This window comes from Littorina saxatilis, linkage group LG8 (assembly GCF_037325665.1).
Source record: "Littorina saxatilis isolate snail1 linkage group LG8, US_GU_Lsax_2.0, whole genome shotgun sequence".
NCBI lineage: Eukaryota > Metazoa > Mollusca > Gastropoda > Littorinimorpha > Littorinidae > Littorina > Littorina saxatilis.
Genome location: NC_090252.1, coordinates 42,122,428 through 42,148,673, shown reverse-complemented (window position 1 = coordinate 42,148,673; position 26,246 = coordinate 42,122,428). Strand labels below are relative to the sequence as shown.

Below are 26,246 nucleotides of genomic sequence, written 5' to 3'. Positions count from 1 at the left end.
TCGATGGGGTTCAGTCAGCCAGGACCTTAACTAGATGAAGACATATTCGATGTGTTTACTTTCAACCTTTCTTTCTTTCTTTCTTTCTTTATTTGGTGTTTAACGTCGTTTTCAACCATTCAAGGTTATATCGCGACGGGTTTCAACCTTTAAATGCCGAGAGATTGACAACATGTTTTTAAAACATCTTAACCGCCACGTGTTTCTTTTTCGAATTACTTCTACAGTGAATGTCCAGAAGGCAGCAGAATGTGTAGCACAATTAGGAATAGAACATGCGCTGAAAACATTGGTCAAGAAGTCGTTACACAATCGTGTCAAGGGTCCAAGCCATGTGGAGTGACGGTGACCATTAAGAAAGGTAAACGAATGTGATAGGGACTAATGTTACAGTGTTAGCATATCAATGTGGGGTTCGCATGTTAAATGGTTATCTAAAATTATTGTTATCGTCTTTCTTACAGTGTGCTGACCTGTTGTGGAGATGTGAGATAAGGGGTTGAGACGGACGCTGACAAACAACAGCAGCGGCAACAACACCACACAAGCAAATCAAGGCAACACCAAACAAGCAAACCAAGGCAACAACAAACAAACAAACCAAGGCAACGATAAACAAGCAAATTAGGGCAAACCAGTACAAGCAAAACTAAGGCAAAACAAGCCACAGCAAACCAACACAAGCAAACCTAAATCAAAACAAGCCACAGCAAACCACTACAAGCAAAACTAAGGCAAAACAAGCCACAGCAAACCAATACAAGCACCACTAAGGCAAAACAAGCCACAGCAAACCAATACAAGCAAAACTAAGGCAAAACAAGCCACGTTAAACCAATTCAAGCAAAACTAAGGCAATACAAGCCACAGCAAACCAGTACTAGCAAAACTAAGGCAATACAAGCCACAGCAAAACAAGCCACAGCAAAACAAGCCACAGCAAACCAAGCCACAGCAAAACAAGCCACAGCAAGCCAAGCCACAGCAAAACAAGCCACAGCAAAACAAGCCGCAGCAAAACAAGCCACAGCAAACCAAACCACAGCAACAACAAAAACACAGCGAACCAAGCCACAGCAAAACAAGCCACAGCAAACCAAGCCACAGCAAAACAAGCAACAGCAAAACAAGCCACAGCAAAACAAACCACAGCAAAACAAACCACAGCAAAACAAGCCACAGCAAAACAAGCCACAGCAAAACAAGCCGCAGCAAACTAAGTCACAGCAAAACAAGCCACAGCAAACCAAGCCACAGCAAACCAAGCCACAGCAAAACAAGCCACACCAAACCAAACCAAATCGAACAAATAGAAAGCAAACACCTAAGATCCTGAAAGTGACACACATTCGGAGAGTAAGACAGACAAAGACAGAGTTATACAACGACACATTAAGAGAATGTATAATGGCACAATCATGTTTTCTGTTTCTTTGTCATCCAGTTAGTGAATGTGACGGTGGAACGTACTCTTGCTACGTGTTCTCCTCTGTGAATGCCAGCAAATACGATGTTGCGTCAGTCACAGTGTCTGTTAAAGGTAAGTACACCTGCTTAATTTGTTCTTTTGACTCTGTAACACCCTTTGACTCGTGTTTACTTCTCTTCTTGCTTTTGATTTGGGAGCTGAGAACAATTCGTGACGAGGTTTGAACTTGATGAAGTAGCTCATGTCTTCGAGACTGATACTGTATGATACACCGTTGACAACCCTCCATCAAACCAGGCAGCAGTAGCTGGTAAAGACTTGCCTGATACTTTTAATGGCAACTTAATTTTATGAACATTTGATCGAATTCAGGACTTGCGTTAGAAGATAATGAAAACATATCTCTCATTGCAAATATATTGAAACCAAATGAAATATCTCAACAAAACCCACAGAATGACATACAACATGACTATATTTGTCGTGTCTATACGGATTTGACAATTTCTGGTACCGATGTGACGTCAGAATCGTCAAAATGACTCTGTTCCCCAATCTAAGTCAACCTCCCTTTTAACTACAATGTCTTTGGGACTTCTTTTGATCTTTTCATTAAGAAAACAAGACTTTTGCATGTGTTTATATCCCTCCCTTTTGCTGTCATTGCCTTCCAAAGTCAGAGGGGTTGGGTTTGGGTCAAAAAGTAGGGAACTGTCATTTGATTTATTCAACAGCTGTGGGACTAGAGCACCAGACGTTTTGAGTCTGATTTATGTTGATTGATGATGTGGGGGAGCATTCTCTTTTCTTGTTACCTTGATGGCAGCTTTAGCTACGTACACACACTCCATCTGAGTGTTCTTAATTTCATTTTGCTCAGACTGGAAGCATAACACGTACGGCCCGGAGTGCTTGGACACAAGTGGTCGCTGTGCTGGTAACCAGCCGTGTGACACCTCCACTGGCTATTGTCTGACTTGTCTGGCTGGATGGACACCTCCACTCTGCACAACAGGTAGACCGTGTGTGTGCATGTGTGTGTGCAGGGCGGCTAATATTTTAATCTGAAAGCGAAATTCAGACGTAGCAACGGGTCAATGGCCACCGTGTAGTGTTCTCGGCGAGTATCTCTCGAACAACATATTTTATTTCAGCAGCTCTTCGATAAGAGAAGGAAAAAAAGTAAGCTTTGTGTTTTGTTCATTTGTTTTTGCTCAAATCCAGTACTTAAGGTGTTACGAGTGTGTTCAAGTTGCGGTTCTTGCTAATGTTTATACTCACTGAGTTACTTGCCTTGATTGCGACGGCGTATACGAACGGTCCAGTGTGCATTCGCCAGGGGGGTGCCCAATATGTACTGCTCAGGGGCGGATCAGTTGCTTTGTAAGGGGGGGTGCACTTTGAATCGAAAGTGAATGTGATTCGCGCCCGAATTTGCTAGGGGGGTCCGGGGGCATGCCCCCCCCCCCGGAAAATTGTTTTGCCCAAAGAAGCAAAATGGTGCCATCTGAACTTAGAAATGGTCATAGAATCAGCTTTCCAAATTCACAATTTCCATTTAAAATCACTAAAGACTTGATTTTTTTGGATTTTTTATTGATTTTTTTTGCTGGAGGGGGGGTGCACCTGCACCCTGTGCACCCTGTGCGCCCCCCCCCCCCCCCCCCCCTCGTCCGCCCCTGCTGCTAGAACTAAGATACTTCTTGATTTCAGTACATAGTTTCATTACATGTCAACTAGTTTGTTTTTAAAAGATTTTTTAGAGATCGCCAAATGGTATTGTGTGAATAACATCATTCGGTCGATTGTACGCACGGCGCCGTTCTTATAGTAGCTCTCAGTCCATTCCTTATTTTCGGTATGGAAACAAACGTGTTTCTGGCGAAAGAATCGGCGTTTTTAACTCGCCATATCTTCATATCCGTTCGGACTAAAACAACGAAATATGACTTTCTTGTAAAAATTATCCCGAGCCTTGCGACTCTGGTAGTTATTTTGTTACGCGAAGCGGCCTTTGGCAGGTACGACAGTTTTAGTCACCCAAGTAAATAGATCTAAAACGCACGTGGACGAGTTTTTTCAATGGCGTATTTGAAGTCTGTGAATGTTGTGATTACAAATAATTTCGGGGCACCCCTCAGTCTATACGTACAGACAAACAAATTGGATAGAACACAAGTTGAGAGGCTGGACTGTAAGTTCTTGTTTTGACTTCTACAAATCTCGCGGGTCTTTTATGCAAAACAGACTCAAAATTGCATTTTTCACGCACGTGTAGATGACGAGACTATCGAAGGAATGGAATACACTTACCCAAATATATAATAGACAGATACTGTCTATTTATATCTATGACTTACCCTAGCCCATATGTTAGAATAAAGAACATGCTTTGCTCTTTTAAAGGATGCATGATTTGGCACTGTACACAGGATTTTAGACCTGCCCCCGAAGTGATTTTTCCATAAACCCGTCAAAAAGGTCACTCTGTTTTGGCCGTAAAAAGCGCCCAAATGCAGTCAATTTCTAACCTGTATCGTGTGTTCGAAGGAGAACTGGATACAAATCCAGCGCGCTACCGACTGAGCTACGTCCCCGCCCCTGCTGTTCCTATAAATGTGGAGAAAAGCGACTACATGAATGACTTGTCTTTTCTCCATATGCACTGTATAGAGTATGAAAGAAGAGAGAGGATGGGAGCAGAATATATTATCTAAGTTAGTATCGAAACTGTGTTGAGTTAAGATGCACACTTTAAAATCGGAATTGTTCTTTGTCTTTGTGAAGGGTTTGGAAACATGTAGAGTACAGTCATTTTCATTGCATCGAGGGTAAAGTGCTTTTTGTGCTACCGCTGTAGGATTTAATTGCCCTCGTCAACGATGGTGCCGAACTGACTAGATCCCTTATGGAGGACGGAGGGGACAGTCTGCGAACCCCCTTCCCCCTAGTAACCTTTCCCTGCCGCGCTGCTAAGAGGGCTGTCACACATGCGACTGAGTCGCGCGATTTACCCTGTCACACAGCCGACTCAATCGTAGAAAACAGCTACGACAAGTCGGCGACTCAGTATCATGCGATTCCCTCGTAGCTTTGAGGTTTAGAACATGTTCTATTCCTGCGATCCATTCGTCGGTCAATCGCAGGGGCAGAGCCAACAGAGCCAATCAGAACGCGTTGCTGCGGCCTTGGTGCCGTGACGTAAAATAATGGCGGACAGTGGCGTCCAGCGTCTCTTCGTCGATTCAAAACTTTTTGGAAGAACAGTTTTTTACTCAGATATAAAGAAGACGTTTTAGGCGTGTACAGCGGTCGGAAAACATTAATTGCAGCTGTCTGGGAACTTTATTTCTTGCAAAGGCGTAATGCTGAAAGGATTTTTTCAGAAAGGTAGAGCGACGTTCGAACATTTAGCGTCTGCTCTCGCAAAGCGCGTTTGCTGTGTTCACTATGACACGTCACTTCCGCCCCGCTCGCGTGGAGTTATCGTTCGCCAGTCGTTCGTCTATCGTTCATCGTGTAACGGGTCAATGGGCTACGATGTGATGTGCGATCGGCCAAAGACTGATTCGCAAGACTGAATCGCAACGACTGAGTCGCCTGTATGACCGAGGCTTAACTCTCAAAAAGCGGACAGGGTATTGTTTCTCTAACCCCTCGGTCACATATCGTGTCGCCAACCCCCCCCCCCCCCCACCTCCCGCCTCGTTTTGCCTGCCATGACAGTGAGGTCAGCAAGGTCAGTAAGGACAACCATTGTCTTTTCTACATCCATCTCTCGCCTCCCTCCTCCCGCTCTCCTCCCCACCCCCGTTTCCTTTGTTTCTGTTTCTTTACTTCGAAGTTGCTGTGCTTTTGTTAAGAATACTTGTCACACACACACACACACACACACACACACACACACACACACACACACATACACACACACACACACTGCACACACACACACACACACACACACACACACACACACACACACACACACACACACTCTCTCTCTCTCTCTCTCTCTCTATTTTGTTTAGCTTTTCTATCCATCTTTCTTGTATCCATAATTATATTCGATATAAACATGTATTCTGTATTCATTTATTTAGTAGAATGTAGATTGTATGTTTATCATCTACATACGAGAAGCCTGTTGAATATGCAATGTTTTTGATTATGGTTAACTTGTATCTATACATACGGTTGTTCGTGTGACATGACATATATACTCTGCGAGGTAGTAGTCAGAGGTTTTGCACTTTGTTTGCAGTTTTTGATTACCCAGGAGTGTTTTGCTATCAAATGATGCGTTGTAGAATGTGCAGTTTAGTGAAGTAATTCTTTGCAGCATTTTTGATGTAGTTTTTTTTGTGGACGAGTTTTTGTGTATTTTGGAGGGAGTTTGACTGCAGCTTAAATTGTAAGGAGGCTGATAGCAGCCTCGGAGCCCTCCATCTCCCTTCTCCCTGTTGTCTGTGCTGCCAGAGCGGCGTTTTCATTGGTTCTTTCGCTGTGATGTAGGAATTAGCCGTGTCGTGGTTTCTGCTTCTCGCCAGGCGTGTGAGAAAGTAAGGTACTGACAATACCCCAAACCCACGTCTCCCTGTTTGGGATTCAGGGTGGACAAAACACTAATTTTGACAGAGTCTTGGCAAACTAACCGACTTAAGGGTCAAAGTGTTATACCAGACTCTAAACCGTCCTCCGGTGTCTTGGCAAACTAACCGACTCGCCCTGTGGACTGAACTAACAGGGATAACAACAAACGTTCCGCAGTCCCAGAGAGTTTCAACTCTAATTTAGGCCGAAGCGATACTTGTCTTGGGATGGGCTGAGGGCGGGTCCCAGCTTCGTGTTCAAGTATGCAGTTATAAGCTCTAAATTGTCCTCAAGAGTTTTTATTTTCACTTAGGCCGAAGCGATACTTGTGTTGCGATGGGCTGTGGGCGGGTCTCAGGTATGCAGTTCTGCCGTGTAAAGGCAGAAGGAAGCAAGTCCATGAAACATAGTTTCGAGAAAATCGACATTTTCTGTTTGCATCACTGTTTTGGAATGAAAAGCTTTGAATGATTTTTTTGTTTGCTGATAACATGTAGGGCATTATTGTGCGTTTCTGCTATGAATATTAAAACCCTCATTTGATTCATCACTTAGAAATAATGATTTTTGTGGACTTACTGCCTTTTGCCGAATTAATTCCCTAAACTCATTCACTCAAACATAATGGTAAAAGGCAGTAAGAGGACATACTGCTTTCTGCCAAATTATATCCCGACTTAAATCTTATTTAAAAAAAAATGGCAAAAAGCAGCATTGGACTTACTGCTTTCTGCCATATTATATCCTGGTCGATATATCTGGCTGAGAAAAGGGGATAGAGCAGCAAGTGGACTTACTGCTTTCTGCTAATTTATTATCTCCGAAAATTGAAAGTAAAAGAAAATACACGCAGCACTGCTTTTGGAACTTTTTTCAAATGTGACTTTACGTCCAGTGATTTCTTGAATTTCTGAATGCACGAACAACTTCCTTGGTGTATTTTCTTTTGTGATTAACTGAGACAAATGTTCCCGTTTTCTTACATTTCAACACATGCTCAAGTTAGTCTTTGTCTTGGTTCCTCGTTTTGCTTATCATTCTGTAGTCACTCACTCATGATTAACTTTATTGTTAATCCGTTCTTGTGTCATTGGTATCGTTTAAAAAGACCATTATTTTTAATACAAGTCTTGATACTCTCTTTTGATATTCACAAGACAAATATTGACTTGAACGCAAGTCTTTTAACATTAAAATAAAAATCTAAGAAAACGTTTACACACACACACGCTTTTTTTCTTGCTGCTTGTCTGTAACACACACACACACACACACACACAAACACACACACACACACACACACACACACACACACACACACGCACGCACGCACACACACACACACACACACGCACACACACTTTTTTGACTCACATGCGAAGCAAAAGTGAGTCTATGTACTCACCCGAGTCGTCCGTCCGTCCGTCCGTCCGGCCGGCCGGCCGTCCGGAAAACTTTAACGTTGGATATTTCTTGGACACTATTCAGTCTATCAGTACCAAATTTGGCAAGATGGTGTATGATGACAAGGCCCCAAAAAACATACATAGCATCTTGACCTTGCTTCAAGGTCAAGGTCGCAGGGGCCATAAATGTTGTCTAAAAAACAGCTATTTTTCACATTTTCTCTGAAGTTTTTGAGATTGAATACCTCACCTATATATGATATATAGGGCAAAGTAAGCCCCATCTTTTGATACCAGTTTGGTTTACCTTGCTTCAAGGTCAAGGTCACAGGAGCTCTTCAAAGTTGGATTGTATACATATTTTGAAGTGACCTTGACCCTGAACTATGAAAGATAACTGTTTCAAACTTAAAAATTATGTGGGGCACATGTTATGCTTTCATCATGAGACACATTTGGTCACATATGATCATGGTCAAGGTCACTTTGACCCTTATGAAATGTGACCAAAATAAGGTAGTGAACCACTAAAAGTGACCATATCTCATGGTAGAAAGAGCCAATAAGCACCATTGTACTTCCTATGTCTTGAATTAACAGCTTTGTGTTGCATGACCTTGGATGACCTTGACCTTGGGTCAAGGTCACATGTATTTTGGTAGGAAAAATGTGTAAAGCAGTTCTTAGTGTATGATGTCATTGCTAGGTTTAGTTATTTGACCTTGACCCTGAAGGTCAAGGTCATGTCAAGGTCAAGCATGTGAGTCGTATGGGCTTTGCCCTTCTTGTCTTTCCTTCTCACTGTCTTTCTCGCTTTCGTTTGCTAATAAGAATACGAATCAAGGATCTGACAATAAGACGTTTTATTTATTGAGTTTGACTAACGATTTCCAAAGGACACAAAATTAAAGCAACAGCATGACAAAAATAACTAGTGTGTCAAGCCGCCATTATACCAGAATTAAGAATAGGTCATCGTGCAGTCTTGATTTCCAAAGTACACAAAATTAAACCAACAGCATGACAAAAAGAACTGGTTTGACAAGCCACCATTATACCAGAATTAACAATAGATAATCGTGCAGTCTTGATTTCCAAAGGACACAAAATTAAAGCAACAGCGTGACAAAATGAAATGGTTTGACAAACCGCCATTATACCAGAGTTAACCATTATTATCGTGCAGTGTTGACTTTCAGCTGAAGTGTTCCACTTTTGAACAAAATTTGGTTAATTAGTCTTGAAAACTGTGTGATGAAGTATATAACCATTTGTAGTTGTACACCATGCGCACTACATTTGCTAGTAGAATTACATAGTAATTCACACACTGTCCACAAACATTGTAGTTGAGTGTTCAATGAGCAAAACCACAAACCTGCAAACTATGATGTAGTATATTCATTTATCACCCCATCTACCCCAGTTACAGTCTACATCCCTTCTAAAACGATTCACTGACATTCTGCCATCCGACTGATGGCAATTATCAACTACAGCGATTAACTGGATGTAGATTTTTGTTCCATGAGCCTGTTTGGATAACTAACAAACAACATACAATCCCCCCACCCCTCCCCCTCCTCGTCCCCACGTTCTGCATCTCTGCGCTCAGCATTTGTTATTGTCAAACTGAAAGTTGTCAGTATTACTCCTCTTCCTCTCCTTTGGCCCATAACCGTCGTATGTTGCTGGCATTTTCATTTGGGCAAGGTCCATTGTGGCCTCTTTCTCCTGCAAGCCGAGGTGGTTGTATCTCGCAGTTGGAACCTGCCAGCAACGCTTACACATCTGTCAAATGAAAAAGGCAGCAAAAGTGAGACATTGTATTGACAAATCTCCTCCCCACCCTCCTTCACATCATCCTTTTCCTCTCCCGCGCACATCACCTCCCCCCCCACCCCCCTCCGGGCGATTATAATGACAAACGATTACTGCTGCTGATGATGATACTAATACTACTGCAACGAAAATGATGTAAAGATGTTGCTCGTTTTAAAATATACCTCTTCAGCCCGAGAAAAGAAAGGAATGAAAAAATGTTGCACGCTATTTTTGGCTGTGTCAGTGAAACATACCTTGTTTTGGGCCCTTGAACATAAAGGGGCAGTGGTGGCGAGTATCCCTCAGACTGTGTGCTGCAGCTGTCGTCGCTGCCTGTCCCACTTCGAATCACATTTCTGTCAAATACAATAGGACATAATACTTATTCCGATGGTTGGAAGCACAAAGAGACCGGAGAACAATCTTCCAGTATAATGTCATACTGCCGTTCCAGATCTAACACGCTGTCAGTGCTCAAGACCACAAGTAACTCATTCTAGATCAAAACAACTATCTCTTTGTATTAGAAACATGCTAAATGCATCCATAAATATCATGATGAAAATAGCAGAAGTGAATAGTCAAGAAGTCACGGTGGAAGTAGCGTACAACAACAAAACTATAATAAAATTAATGGGCATTTGAACTATGGCATTTTACTTGCTAGCTCCGTAATCATACGGTAATGTAAGTGCACATTGGAATACCCAAATCAGTCAGAAAATCAGTGTTGTCGTTGTAAATTCCCAAACACCTATTGAGAGAGAGTCATTTCAGACCGGAACGCAAAACTGCCAACAACAAAAATGAACCAAACAAACAAACTTACTGTTGCTTCGGATAGTTGAACACGTCGCAGCTCTCATCGCCATTTCCCCCGACAAAGGCCAGGGAAATAATGACACAATAAGCTTAGTTCTGATTGGTTAACCGCAGTCAGGATTACAAAAGGGTGAACGCGATTGGCTAATGGACATAGAGCGCTAAACCATGCAAACTCGTTTTGAGGCTTGCAAGGAAGTAAGTCCAGTGCAAACCTGAAAACCAAAAGTCCCTGGACTTGCTTCCATTTGCCGATTTTTATCCTTCGATTAAATTTTTTGTGTGGACTTACTTCTTCAAAAAGTCCATAAATATGGATCGCACATCTTAGAAATTTTGACATAAGATGCGCCTTTTTCCCCTCAGCATTATGATATGAAAATCTCATTTTTACCAAATTTGGACTTACTGCCTTCTGCCAATACACGGCAGAGTTGTAAGCTATATAAGTTGGTTACCACACGGCGAGTGAAGTGGCGTCGCTTTGCTCTTTTTCTTTATTTCCCCGAACCCCTGCCCAAATTTTCAGTCATTTTAGGACTTAGATTTTCTTTTTCAGTAGCGTATTTTGCTAAAGGGTACTTACGGGTCATGCCCACATGTTCAGTGAATTATGACTACGTATTTTTTACAGGGAAAAGGGAAAGCTGATTACAGAAGTAGGATTCTCGTCACGTGCACACTCTCGGAATTACAAAATGGTATCAGAAAGACTGATAGTGAACCAATGTACAGATATATTTTCTGCAAAGAACCCATGCATTGTATTGATTTGTTTTCATGATTGTTTTATTCGATTCAATACAATTTGGAACTTCACCTGAATCTTGTTGAGTTCATATTTTGTTTGTCTGTTTGTCTTGTGTGTGATTGCCATCCTGACAAATGCCTTTCAGACACAAATAAAATCCAAGACAAAGACACAGACAGTTAAAGTTAATGTGAAGCTAAGACCGCTCGGCTTTACATAAACACACTTTGTACGTGTATTTCACCTCACTGTTTCTGTCCTTCTAGCGGTACCCGAGATCGAGAAGCCACTGCTGACCCCAACCGAGCAGATAGCGGTGGGTATTGTTGCGGGTGCCCCTCTCTCCTGGGGCTTCATCGCTACCCTTTTCCAGGTGTGTCAGATCCTTGGCAACGCGGGGTGGATGCCCTTTTTGAGCCTAGGGAGCGAGGAGGACAAGAAAGAGGAAGAAGGCAAGGGCGCAGACGAGTCTTCAGAAGAAGAAGAACCGCCTTCAAAATGTTCCCGATTCCTCAATTTCATTTTCTGCGGGGGTGCTGGCATGTGTCTACTCAGCATTCTGTTCTGTATCTCGTGTGGGAAACTGCTGTCTAACAAATTTAGTTGGCGAAAGGATGCCATTCAAAATGACGCTGAATCAAAGCAACAACAGTCGTCTCTATCAGACCATGTTATTACAGACCAGCCGGTAGAGAAAAGCAAAGACTCTACTGATGTCGTTATATATCCTCCTGATTCCTCCGCGGATAGAGAACCAATCAGCCGGGGTCTCCTCAATACAACACTTCACGAAACATCTCAAGATAGTCTAGACAGTCCAGACGAAAGTTTAGATTCGCCAGAAGTGAGTAAACAGTCCTCTCGTATCGTTGACACGAATCACGCGGCAAAGAAAGACAACGCGAAATTCACTGACCAATATTTTGCCGTAACGAGTTGGCTGGAGAATCCTTACAAAGATCGCGCACAAGCAAACAAGAAAAGTCACTCATCAAGAGCTACCAATCTGAGTGGATTCCACAGTTTCCACAAAAAGAAGGCAAAGTATCAAACGGGAGATCAATAAACAAATTATCTTTATCGAAATAGAAGAAGTAAAGGAGAATGTTATAGGATATGTCCCTTCAGAGCAAACTGTGAGTGAAGACGAGGAGCTTTAGGAGAACGTTACAGGCTCTGGAAATATTCAACACATACAACGAGGTTTCATGTCGCACAGTCCCAGCATTGCTCATCTCGATATTTAACTGTGCTGAAGAAATTGCAATGCCTGCTTTTTCCATCATCATCATCATCATCATCATCATCATCATCATCATCATCATCATCATCATCATCATCATCATCATCATCATCATCATCATCTTCATCATCATCTTCATCATCTTCATCGATCATTTGTGTTGTTGTTATTGTTGCTTATTTTCACCTCAAAATTTAGAGGGTGTTGAGAATGAGGTTAGTGCAGTCGGTGAAAAGGGGGGTCGGGGTGGGGCAAGTTTGCTTTTGGGATATTATTAGGGTGTATTACTTAAATGAATTGATATGTCAGGTCGCATGAGGATCACGTTTGGGACAGTTAATAGGAAATAAACGTTATCTGGGATATAATTGAATGCGGGTAGAACATCAGATATGTTTTATTTATATACAGTGGAACCCTCCATTTGGTACCTCAAACAAACCGGCACGGTCGGCCTAGTGGTAAGGCGTCCGCCCCGTGATCGGGAGGTCGTGGGTTCGACCTAAGACTTTAAAATTGGCAATCTAGTGGCTGCTCCGCCTGGCGTCTGGCATTATGGGGTTAGTGCTAGGACTGGTTGGTCCGGTGTCAGAATGATGTGACTGGGTGAGACATGAAGCCTGTGCTGCGACTTCTGTCTTGTGGGTGGCGCACGTTATATGTCAAAGCAGCACCGCCCTGCTATGGCCCTTCGTGGTCGGCTGGGCGTTAAGGCGGGGATAGGTGTCCCACTGTAATTTAGTGAGAGTTTTGGGACAGAAAGAGTGTGAGTCGTACAAAGCATTTGCTTTTCCAGTTGTGATTGGCATTATTTTGGGTCACGCTGTCCATGAATTGTACTCAGAACAATCTTAGTTTAAGTGCAACTTGAATAGCTCTGTGGAGTGAGAATTGTTCCAGCGATTTGTTTCAGTTAAAAAACGTTACAGTGAATAAAAGATCAATATGTGTTGACGTGATTGTTATTGCAACTATAGCCCTTTTAAACACATAATTGTTGAAGAAATAAATATGAGAAAATGTCACCAAAAAACGTTGGTTTATCATTTTTAAATTTAGTCAAGTTGTGACTAAATGTTTTAACATAGAGGGGGAATCGAGACGAGGGTCGTGGTGTGTGTGTGTGTGTGTGTGTGTGTGTGTGTGTGGATGTGTGGGGGTGGGTGTGTGAGTGTATGTGTGTGTGTGTTTGTGACTTGGGGTGTGTGTGTTAGAGAGAGAAAGAGCCAAGTTGTCCTTCGCTGGGAGTATGCATTGCCTTGGCATTGCACTTCTACTTGATTTGTATTATCATGTTACAGGTATAAAGTTGTGCGTATTGATATTTGTTCATCGATTTTTAATAGGTATTTTCTTGCTTTGGCCGATCGATTTTGAGTTGACCCTATTTGAGCGGCGGTCAAGGGATCCCTGTAAAATAAATATGTATTTCGAAAGCTGATCCAGATCAAGTAAACCGCCTTAACTCGCATAGAAAGTTTGAATGAAATGACACGGGAATTAATACGTTAATTTGAGTGCGAATTGTGTCGCCATAATTTGTTGGTGAAGTTGATGTAAGAGCAACGACGTCATGAGCAGCAACGACTGTGTTGCTACCGCTTTTGTACCTAGTAGTAAGTGGAGGGGGACAAGAGTGACGTCTTTGACAGCTGTGGTCAAGGCATCGGTGGTGACGGAGGACAGCTCGGCCATGATGTGTTCGACCTTCACCAACGCGATGCACTGCTTGCCTTGTGCCAGTATTGTGTTGGTGGCGTAGATGTGCATCACAAGCAGCTTATGACCACCACCGTACAGACGCACTGTCGTCTGCACAACATCTGGAGGAAAAGAAACCACAGTTAGCGAAGAATCGTTGTAGTCATGATCGATGGGCTAAAGTTTCTTAACCCTTTCAGCACAGTAGGCGCCGATCGGCGACTGCCTGCTCGCAAACTGTAGGCGCCGACGCGCTAGCAGACAACCGTAGTCGTCATTTGGCGACAAGCACAATGCAGTTACTTAACTTGGTTGAACTCTCCTGTCAGCGAACAAGAGAAGGTCGTAAAACAGGTCATGTCAAAGCTCACTTCCTTCTTTGACTTTCCGCGCACATGTTGCCTTTGTTTGGGAAGTTTGAAGTTGAATTGAGCCGAGTTTTTTTTGTGCATCAAACGCAGCGAATTATGAGTTCTCAGGCGAGTTCGTTCAGGACTCGGCAGTGTGTTCTGCTTGTTGAAGTATTGCGGTAAATTCAAGAGGAACCAACCTATCAATTAGCTGCATTCAGTGATAGTGGTGAAGATTACAAATGAATGGTCGAATCGTCATGCAATTCTGACGAGGACATTTCCCTGCAACTGACCCAGAGTGGTAGTGATCAGTGCTTTGAAGTTGACGTTTTTTCTCTTATTGGCAGGAACACAAACTGTGAGTATTGCTTTCAAACAAGAAACACAAGGTTCGTTCAATTGTCTTTTTCTTTACGATAAGAATGGTGGAGTTTGAATGATTAGCTCTAAAGTTAGAGCCGCTTAACTGAAGGTACCCCTTGGAGGTTGAGCAGGCCTCCTGCACTAGCGGTTTTTAGCAGTGCTACACAGCTATACAGTCAGTGCTTGGCTGAGTGATAAGCCTGTATTCTCTGTGCTGAAAATCTTCTGATGTTGCTTCATAGCCCTGTGATTGTAGACTAACAAGGCATCTGTGTCACAGCACAGATTTCCAAATTGGGAGAAGTTGACTGTCGCTTTTAAGAGTTATTTTGTTTGGGTCCTTTTTCTGTTCAATCACTTCAAGGGATTTTTGCAAGAGAGAGAGAGAGAGAGAGAGAGAGAGAGAGAGAGAGAGAGAGAGAGAGAGAGAGAGAGAGAGAGAGAGAGAGAGAGAGAGAGAGAGAGAGAGAGAGAGAGAGAGGGATGTCCTCATATAATTTGTCTTTGTCTCATAACATTATAATGAAAACGTGAAAGGATAATGAAATAAGAAGACGTGATTTCGGTTTTCAGCATGTGTCGGCACTTTGAATACCATAGAATAACAGTATGATGTTTATTATGTTAATTTCATCCGCTTTTTGGCTCACGTAAGTGTAGCCTATGCGATGATAAACTTTGTCTGTCTGTGCGTGTGTGTGTGTGTGTGTGTGTGTGTGTGTGATAGAAACTTTAACATTTCCGAGTCTATGGATTACGTCAGTCTCGGTCAAAAGTGTTTGACGTGTGTGATAGAAACTATTTGAAGACGTCACATTATGACGTAAGAGGGTTAGACGTCACGCAAAGGAATTACTGAAAGTCTCGGTCATTGTTATTGTGAGCGGGCCGAGACTACTTGGCAGATCCAGGGTCTCGCTTTCTTGCACAGTTTCACCTATGCTTACTGTGTGTGTGTGTGTGTGTGTGTGTGTGTGTGTGTGTGTGTGTGTGTGTGTGTGTGTGTGTGTGTGTGTGTGTGTGTGTGTGACGGAGTGATTGAGTTTGTGTTACTGTTTGTCGATTTCTTACGTGAGCCTTGAAGGCTTCGCCTCTTGTTTTTTAATAAAGTGATGATTTTCAAAGCGAGTGAATGCTAACAAGCCGGACCATGGTGAAAAATCGATGTTTTTAAGGCATAGCAGCAGCCACTTTTCGTTGAATTTGTCGGACTTAATGCATGTGAACGTACTCAGCAGGAATTCCCATTTTTTGACGATGTCAAAGTCATTAAAGTCATTTATACCGGTCAACGGCCAAAACTCAGAGCATGGCAAAGGTTACTGTCACTTGCAAATGTTCTACAGTTGGAAGAGTGATCGACCTTCAACCTTAAAAAAATCTACTGATTGGTCATTACCAACATCTTCAGGCCCGAAAGTCGTTATTCGCACGGTATTAGGTCATCATATCGATCGATTTAACGTCTCAGACAGCAATGTTTCCTCCTAACTCTACCTCTAAAAAATAATTCTGCAGGAAGCAATAATGTAAGAGGCAGAGGAAGTTACAACTTGCGGCAGATCGAGCAGCGAAGAAGAATAAGCCAGCAGTTGATGTGAATGTCGAGTCCGCGATGCTCGGACATTTGGTTCGGAAGATAGTTCCGCTTACAACGAATCGATTTCAGATTGAAACTCAGCCAGTTTTGTGATGATGGGAACAAAACTTAGCCAGAAACCATCAATATGTCTGCTTCTGCGACAAAACTGAGAACATTGAGAGTTGAAAGGGAATGTCAGTCTCATGTACTGTCGATATGTGTAACGCTAAATTGAATGGGGATGGCGGAGAGTAATTAAAATATTCAAAAATGTAAGTGAAGAGTACCAAAACACACTTACTTTTGGTTTGATCAAATGTTTTCATTGTGCGCAGAGAATCACTTAAACTATTTTTTCAAATACAGTTGTTTCAGTATGTGATTTCCAAGGCAAGTTACATCACGAACATGGTAATGGCTTTGGATATCGGTCACTATTTGCTGCTGCTGACAGAGAAGATGAATTGAGGCTGACATTTGCAAAGTAAACAAGAAAGCTGATAGTATGTGTGAAGTGACTTACATCACTGTGTAATATGAAGCCATACAAGGAAGAGCAGCAGAGAATGCTATTATCGGTTTTGTAAAATTGGACTAAATATTGCTTAACATAACTATTACAAAGGCTTTTGAGTTTATTCTGTTTAAACCAATAGGAGACAATACAAAAAAGCTGTCATCAAAATGTTATGTGGTTTTTTTGGTCAGGTTTCTGCTGGATATTGCAGAGTATGTACCGATAGTCCCCGTGATTTTGTTATTTTGCTGGTAACGTGTAATACGCGTAATAGTCTTGTTCCATTTGTTTCTGTACATCGAGTAATTGATACCTGGCATGATATTAGATGCTTAGTTTTGGGACTGCGTTACACGGGACACAAAAATGGAACAACACAATGGCAAACAGAAATTAAAGACATAACACATTCTTGAAATAAAACGGTATTTTTAATAAGAAAAACATACGAATATCAAATGTTAGAAGTTCATCCTCTTGCATTACAGTATGTAGGAGATGTAAAGACACCTATAATAAAACCTTATATTACAAGACACCTGCAATACACCTTATATTTTGATTTAAAAAAAAAGTCCTTATTGTATTATTCAAAAAAATACAAGTTCACAAAGCTCAAGCAGTCAATCTGAGAAAAATGCTGATTATCATGGACAGATTTAACACTTAAGGCAGGTCAAATGGAGACAGGGACATTACTCTTCATACACAAAGGGAAGCCACTGAGTTGTGTCGCCATTTTTTCCTGGCAGGCTGGGAATTCGAACACATCGAACAGGGAACGCAGAAGAAGAAGAACACGTCGAACATTCGAATGACGTAAATAGAACAAACGTCACATTTTTCAGGCAGCGTAAGTGAATGACGTCAGAAAATGACGACACCGCCAGAAATAAAAACAATGCGACACGCCTCCCAACCACGAGGTCAAAAACACGTGGGCATCTAATGAAATCGGTACAAAGCCGTTCTCTTTGCCAGTGACATCGTAATAATCACCAAAGCTAACATTGAAGCTCCAGTAGCAGGTAAGAGAGTGTCTCCCAACCCGTGATGCTCACAGCGTGATTGCATCAGAATACCACATGTTAAAACCGGTGTTTGAACTAGAATAACAGCCAGTAGTATTAAGAACAAGTGTCTTGTGTATGCAGCCCTCTTTCTACTGTACGCTGGCAGCAGATAATACAATAATTGAAGTCCTTCGAGGCATAAGGGGCCCATAAGGCGAAAAATTGCTTTAATTCCACCCTCAAAAAGTCCCAGCCTTCAAACCGTAACAAATAACAGTACGCACTATTAAGCAAAATTATAAACCAAGCCTTGATTATTAATTTTTATTATTACACTTGTATCAAACAAGTGACCTCCACCTTTTGATTGGCGTTTTTATTACATTTGAAACGGACTTGTGGCCTTTCAAAGTTGCGGTGACCTTTGACTTTCAACAGAGGTCATATGTAACAGTGGTTTTTAAAAACATAATTTAGTTGGCTCATATATCTGAGACAAATGATCGGACAACAGCCCTTTACATTATCGTGACACATATTTTTCTGAGGCACACTGGACAGTAATAGTGCAAAGGGTGGGGTTAATCAAGGGAGTGAACCCCCCCTAAAAACACCACCAACCTGTCGTTTTTTTGTTTTTGTTTTTAATGCCGTTTTGATCGCTCTTGCGTTTACAACCCATCTCATCAAATCGTAATTTATTTCCAGGCTACCAGCAATAAAATACCTCAACATGAGGAACAAATTTAAAATAAACTCTGGCAAAAGACGTGACGTCACAAAGTTTGAGTATGCGCAACATTTTCGTTTACCAGTGCACTTCGTTACCTGCCCATTGCTGCTTTGGGTGATATTTTTTAAATGACTATTCCTATGCAGATGTTTGTGTAATTGGCCGTTTTCAAAACATACCCATTTTTCGATTTTTCGGTCCAAAATTCAAAACGGGCACTGTCTTCCGAGACTCATAGCTCCAAAACGAACCCACTACCCTATATTTTTTTTATGCTGAATGCATAGCAGACAGATCGAACTTAAAAAATAACCAACTTTTGGGAGAAACCAAATTATATTTAACGGGTCCAGTGAACTACCTTAATCTCACCCCTCCCCAAAAAGAACAACAACATAACACACACCATACAACAGAAGAAGAAAAACACAAGTTGCGTGAAGCGATATAAAAACATTTTGTCAAGATCAACACCACAAACCAATCATCGCCAAGACTACATTCAGATAGTCTTGGCTAATTATACCGAAGACCGAGACGGGTCACGAAGCACGTGTCCGTAGTACATGTATGTGAACCTATTTTTTTTCATTCTGAGCACATGGTTAAAGTAAACATAACATAATTATCTATTTATGTTTGAATTTAGGAGAAGACGAGGAATACAATGCAATCCTCTTTTAATCTGTTTCTGAAAATTCTATTTTAATGACAACTTTAATGAGCAAACTAATTGACTAATGTCTAAGCTTCGAAGCTGAAATGCAATCCCATACTCCGGACTTCGTCGAAGATTGCTTAATAAAATGTCATTCAAATTGGTTGAAAAATGAGGGTGTGACAGTGCTGCCTCAACTTTCACAAAAAGCCGGATATGACGTCATTAAAGACATCTATCGAAAAAATGAAAAAAACCGTCTGGGGATATCATACCCAGGAACTCTGATGTGAAGTTTTATGGAGATCGGTTCAGTAGTTTTCTCGGAACCGCTTTATACACACACATACATTCATACACACACCACGACCCTCATTTCGATTCCCCGTCCATGTTAACACATTTAGTCAAAACTTGACTACATGTAAAAAGAGAAGACGTGGATACAGATACAGGTTAATCCATATTCCAGTAGTTGGGTAGGAGACACGCCTAACAAGTGGCAGACTCACAGCGACAGCAAATTGGAGTTTGATGAGCTTTTTATTTTACCATGAAACCTAACTGGTTCAAGTTAACGTTCTTTCAAACGACATTCTAGCCCGTATCTAGCGAGAGGAATACTGGTACTTTAAGAAGTGTAAGGCTGCATCGGTGTTCGTGAGAGGGGAGCAGGCGTAAGTTCCCAGGCACCTCGTGAAAAGTATTCAATCAAACGACTCTAGACTACTCGTCATAAAACAACACAAAAAAACCCAGATGCGTTTGAGGGCAGATCTTTCAGATGAGGCGGTTTATCGTAAAACCAATTATATGACTGGAAAGGCCGTTTATTCCCCTAGCTTATTCAGAAAACAGATTGAGTTTACATGACGTAGTGTCGATACAGTGGAACCTACAACACAGACACCCCCCCACATCAAATTCGCAAAATCATGGTTCCCGCGTTAAAATTGACACACAATCAGAACTGCTAAAACGAAACATATTTAGCATGTTCTCAGACAGAACAATCAAATTTGCATCCAAATCAGTCAGTTTTGTTCACATATCTTGTCTGACATGGACACTATGGGATGCTGAGCGGTGTAGGTGTCAATCCTCTCAGAAGGCATAAAAGGCAGTTGTTGAAGCCGTTTCAGCGGGTAATGAGACAACAAATAGTACATTTGAGTAATTCGCTAACGCACTGCCTTCAAACTTTTGGAGATTTGTGCTAACACATGTCGTGAAATACAGACGGAATTTCAAGTCATTTGAGACATTTGGTCTGCTGTTATTTGTCATGTCAGAAATGTTTCTTAAATTGACGGTAGGTTTTTGCTGACTCATCTAACAACAAGAGGCGAAGCCTTCAAGGCTCACGTAAGAAATCGACAAACAGTAACACAAACTCAATCACTCCGTCACACACACACACACACAGTAAGCAAGGTGAAACTGTGCAAGAAAGCGAGACCCTGGATCTGCCAATTAGTCTCGGCCCGCTCACAATAACAATGACCGAGACTTTCAGTAATTCTTTTGCGTGACGTCTAACCCTCTTACGTCATAATGTGACGTCTTCAAATAGTTTCTATCACACAGGTCAAACACTTTTGACCGAGACGTAATCTTCTTATGCGAGCTTTATCCATAGACTCGGAAATGTTAAAGTTTCTTTATACAACTCCTGCAATGCAACCGAGGGGTGGATTAAATCTAGTTGATTATTTTTAGACAAGTGAGAAATTAGAACGAACTACTTTGATTAAACCCAAAAATCACACGTGGATTATTCGAAGTAAGAATAAAGAGGGCTAAAAAATAATCAACACTAGAATTTATTTTTAGAACATTTCAAACCCAGACGATTGGACCCTGTTGCGGAAGAATACGTACAATGTTGACTCAAAACTGTAACAACAATGGCTGACGTGTATGACTAGTCGACAGACGATGCCATTTGCTTTGTGTGTGTTTTTGTTGTTGCTTACTGTACATGACATACATTATGTGTAAAATCCAGTTTTTTAACAGGCAACAAACCTTGCAAATTTCCAGAAGCTGCAATCTGAAGCGACCTATCTCTGATTCTAGCAGACGATCTCTCCAATGTTTAACACAAAATCAGCAAACTCTCCTGTCACATAGAACGTCCATTATATAGTGCAATGTTGAAATGAAGTTACCGGTCTGAAACATTTAGTCGTTTCTTCTGAGACAATCCTTGTTCTCTTATCATCTACAGATTTACCGCAGTCTTCACCACGCGAATTCACAACAGTCAGACTTTCGAACATGTATACAATCTACGTAGGCAAGCATGATACGTCATGACGTCATATGATTCCTAGCATATTGACGTAATGCTAAACATCCGGTTATCCCGAGTTTTCTCCGTAATACATGTCCGTGGGTTTTTTCAATGTTCGGTTATTTCCGTGGCTTCATGCGGAAAGGGAACCGTCGTCTGCAATCAACGACATGGACCATTCTGGTCCTTGCTGCTGACAAAAACATGATTTTAACACAGAATGTAATGTCAGAATAGCTATATAAACGCTATTGTGTTTTAATCGTAGCAATGGGGTCCGATATTTAGACGAGACAAGTATAATGCCGACGAGTCGGAGACTAAGAATAAAGTAAAAGAATAGGGACTATTTGAATGACGCGCATTTGACACTCTGAGTGATTAGGCTGAAATGAAATTGCCTACAAAATGTCGTCTGCATGACTGCATGTTCGACCCGTGTTGTTCGTTGTATAAATAGCTTAAACAATGACAACTCGTTGATTACTGGAAAATAAACCACTCGTGGGTATTTGCAGCCGCTTGGTAATTCACTCGTGTGCTCCGCACACTCGTGAATTACCAAGCGGCTGCAAATACCCACTCGTGGTTTATTTTCCAGTAATCAACTCGTGGTCATTGTTTAAGCTCTATTTATACAACTCCTGCAATGCAACCGAGGGGTGGATTAAATCTAGTTGATTATTTTTAGACAAGTGAGAAATTAGAACGAACTACTTTGATTACACCAAAAATCACACGTGGATTATTCGAAGTAAGAATAAAGAGGGCTAAAAAATAATCAACACTAGAATTTATTTTTAGAACATTTGAAACCCAGACGATTGGACCCTGTTGCGGAAGAATACGTACAACGTTGACTCAAAACTGTAACAACAATGGCTGACGTGTATGAAGTACACGCATACCTCGCCAGGTTTGTTTCTGTGACTATAGTCGACAGACGATGCCATTTGCTTTGTGTGTGTTTTTGTTGTTGCTTACTGTACGTGTAAAATCCAGTTCTTTAACAGGCAACAAACCTTGCACATTTCCAGAAGCTGCAATCTGAAGCGACCTATCTCTGATTCTAGCAGACGATCTCTCCAATGTTTAACACAAAATCAGCAAACTCTCCTGTCACATAGAACGTCCATTATATAGTGCAATGTTGAAATGAAGTTACCGGTCTGAAACATTTAGTCGTTTCTTCTGAGACAATCCTTGGTCTCTTATCATCTACAGATTTACCGCAGCCTTCACCACGCGAATTCACAACAGAAGTCAGACTTTCGAACATATACAATCTACGTAGGCAAGCACGATACGTCATGACGTCATATGATTCCTAGCATATTGACGTAATGCTAAACATCCGGTTATCCCGAGTTTTCTCCGTAATACATGTCCGTGGGTTTTTCAATGTTCGGTTATTTCCGTGGCTTCATGCGGAAAGGGAACCGTCGTCTGCTATCAACGACATGGACCATTCTGGTCCTTGTTGCTGACAAAAACATGATTTTAACACAGAATGTAATGTCAGAATAGCTATATAAACGCTATTGTGTTTTAATCGTAGCAATGGGGTCCGATATTTAGACCAGACAAGTATAATGCCGACGAGTCGGAGACTAAGAATAAAGTAAAAGAATAGGGACTATTTGAATGACGCGCATTTGACACTCTGAGTGATTAGGCTGAAATGAAATTGCGTACAAAATGTCGTCTGCATGACTGCATGTTCGACCCGTGTTGTTCGTTGTATAAATAGCTTAAACAATGACGACAACTCGTTGATTACTGGAAAATAAACCACTCGTGGGTATTTGCAGCCGCTTGGTAATTCACTCGTGTGCTCCGCACACTCGTGAATTACCAAGCGGCTGCAAATACCCACTCGTGGTTTATTTTCCAGTAATCAACTCGTGGTCATTGTTTAAGCTCTATATCACACACACACGCACGCACGCACGCACGCACGCACGCACGCACGCACGCACGCACAGACAGACAAAGTTTATCATCGCATAGGCTACACTTACGTGAGCCAAAAATAATGTGTTGAATCTTCAAGAACAGTAACAGATGCGCCACATATTCAAATTCCATGTACATATTTTATCAGACATGGGTGGTATGAGGATTTCAACGCGAAAGTAGTTTTTAAGAAGTTGACCCATTCAGAGCGCTGAGCGCAAAATTAATGTCGGCCTACGCCTTGCAAAGCTCACTGCCGAAACGCTGATCAATGGCTCTTGAAAAAGCATTTTCCAAAATGGTGTGTGTGTGTCTAAACTAGTGCGCCGTTAAAACTGTATTGAATTTAAGGGTACATTAAAGCTTTCATCCCCGAGTACGCTAGTACAAGGGTCCAGCAGACTTTAATTGTGTGTCTGTGTGTGTGTCTCGACTTAACAGCTTATTGCTGGGAAACTACTGGGCGCAGTTCGTTCAAAGGTTGATACACTAACTTGATAATAGGTCCGATTGATCGTATTAAAACGTCATAATGTTACCTGGGACCTAAATGCGAAATAAACCACAAAAAAACCGACTTGGCGGTGGGAGGAATTCGCGGTGCAACAGCCAGCCAGGCAGTCTGATAGAACGGTGCAAGGTCTCGGCAAACCAAGACTATGCCATACTCGTAGCAAAGCCGCCGAATGGTACAGGAACAGTGACGTAAGAAAATAGAATGTCGTCTTTTGATTTGGAACGTGACGTGTTTTAAAATGGAGATGTGGTAGTGTGTGTGTGTGTGTGTGAGTGTGTGTGTGTAATTGTGTGTGTGAGAGAGAGAGGGAGAGAGAGAAGGAGTGAGGGAGAGAGTGTGTGTGTGTGTGTGTGTGTGTGTATGTGTGTGTGTGTGTGTGTGTGTGTGTGTGTGTGTGTGTGTGTGTGTGTGTGTGTGTGTGTCTGAAGAGTACTCGGGTCCAGCGCGAGCGTTTTTTATTTTTCTAAATGCATGCTATTTTTTTTTCTGTTCAATCGGACAGGGTACATCTTTATTTTTAAAACTCTTTCTGGTATATCGCATAACAGCAGAACTGATATCTCAAATGACTTGAGATTCCGTGTGTAGTTTACGACATGTGTTAGCACAACTCACTGAAAGTTTGAAGACAATGCGTTAAACGAGTTACTCAAATGTAACATTTGTTGTCTCATTACCCGCTAAAACGGCTTCAAAAACTGCCTTGTATGCCTTCTGAGAGGATTGAAACCTACACCGCTCAGCATGCCTTAGCGTCCATGTCAAACCCATTCACCACCTCGATTTAGTACATGGGGAACATGAGATTTATTTCCCAGGTGTTTGTGAATGAAAACTCGTGAAAATGATGACAATATAAGATGTTTGATGGGTTGTTGACAGACCAGCTTTTTTGTCTGTCCGAGGGGGAGCATATCGTCTTTTGTTTCATATTTATTGACCAAGGCCGAAGGCCGCGGTCAATAAATATGAAACAAAAGTCGATATGCCCCCCGAGGACCGACAAAAAAGCTGGTCTGTCAACAAACCATCAAACTTCGTTTTTGTCATCATTTTGGTAGTGAGAAAACAAGTGCACAATCAACCCAGGGAGCCATGCTTTGAAACACGGGTCCCGGTTTGATAACCACTGGCAATCAAAGATGGCGTGTGAAAGCAACTTTCTGTGTTTTTGAGTTCATTAAATGAGTTGGGATGAATATGTCAGGTTTGAGGATGCACATTTCTGTAGGTTCATCTCGGTATTCCACCCCCTCGGCTTTCTGTTGTAAATATTAAGCTGAGCACGGTGATCGAATGTGGAAGTTACGTTTGCTCAAAGGTCACAGAAGATTTGCGTCGTGCAGCGAAGGAAAGAATCGCGATCTTGTTTCCGACTCGGTACCTCTTTGTTTTTCATTAGACCTGTCATTCTGCTTGCTCGACTTTGTTAGATGTTTGCATATCGTATTGCTATTTTCTTTGCTTTTATTATTGTTTCTTACTTGTGCTTCGTTTATCGATACAACGTCTTGTGCACGGGTCAAAATGTGTGTGTCATGTGTCGTTTTACTTGAACTTGACGTTCGTGTTTCTCCGAACGTCTGTGTATCGAAACACAGATACACGCACTCCGTGACTTTGTAAGAAGACATAACATATCGGTAGGTTTCATTTGTTTGTGACGAATTTATTGAAGTAGTTTTGTTTTTTTGTTTACTTTTGCCAGTTTGCCAGTTGGTTTTTGGAACTTTGCAAAGCAGTGTCTTGTCGTCTGTTTAGGTCTGGGGAAACGCCAATGAAAAGAGCCGAAGAATCCTCGAGCGTTTCTATTGGGTTTGCTTTTGATTATCCATGTAATAGGGCTTCCTGCAACTATGGTAACCGGGGATTTATTCCCCGGGGAACATGAGATTTATTTCCCAGGTGCTTGTGAATGAAAACTCGTGAAAATGATGACAATACCTCTGGTCCATAAATAGCGTCATCGACTGGCTAATAAATGACGATTGTATGAATGGAACATGTTTGATTAATTAGGGCGCCGTGCCAATCTCGTCTTGATGTGAATATGAAAATCTTTCCATTTAGATCTAGTAACGGAGGCTAGATTTGACCTGTAAATGTACCATATTCTTGTATGCTTGCTAGTCCTGTAAACACGATTATTTGTGTGTGTGTGTGTGTGTGTGTGTGTGTGTGATGATTTTAGTGCTATACTAGAGGTACTTCCAATCAAATGTTGGATTGATACAGGTACATCTGTTCAGATGTTAAAGCCTCTCTCAGCCTCAAATGAGGTTTACAGAACGATGCATGAATCATCCACAAAATAAGCAGTGGAACACACTTGCAATAGCATTTAAGACCATCAAATGACACAGTTCGTTTAAATAGCTATTTATCATGCATAAACCACACACAAGTTCTCGTGGTTTATTCAACCCCTGAGCCATCGTGGACCCATTTGACCGATTTTCCCTTTTTCACAATTAAATTATTATTTTAGTCGT

At 41.7% G+C, this 26,246-nt stretch overlaps 1 protein-coding gene and 1 long non-coding RNA gene across 2 annotated transcripts; one reads left to right on the top strand and one right to left on the bottom strand.

The window, feature by feature from the left end:
- Positions 1 to 249: 249 nt before the first annotated feature.
- On the top strand, positions 250 to 11,945 carry LOC138974667 (uncharacterized). Its single transcript, XM_070347387.1, has 4 exons — positions 250 to 361; positions 1,445 to 1,540; positions 2,310 to 2,444; positions 11,089 to 11,945. The coding sequence occupies exons 1-4, from the start codon at positions 250 to 252 to the stop codon at positions 11,886 to 11,888; spliced, it is 1,143 nt and encodes a 380-aa protein (XP_070203488.1). The 3' UTR covers positions 11,889 to 11,945.
- LOC138973575 (uncharacterized) lies at positions 8,274 to 10,450 on the bottom strand. The gene is made up of 3 exons (XR_011458068.1): positions 10,079 to 10,450; positions 9,504 to 9,605; positions 8,274 to 9,216 (listed from the first exon to the last, which is right to left on the bottom strand). It is a non-coding gene; the product is annotated as an uncharacterized lncRNA (long non-coding RNA).
- Positions 11,946 to 26,246: the final 14,301 nt, after the last annotated feature.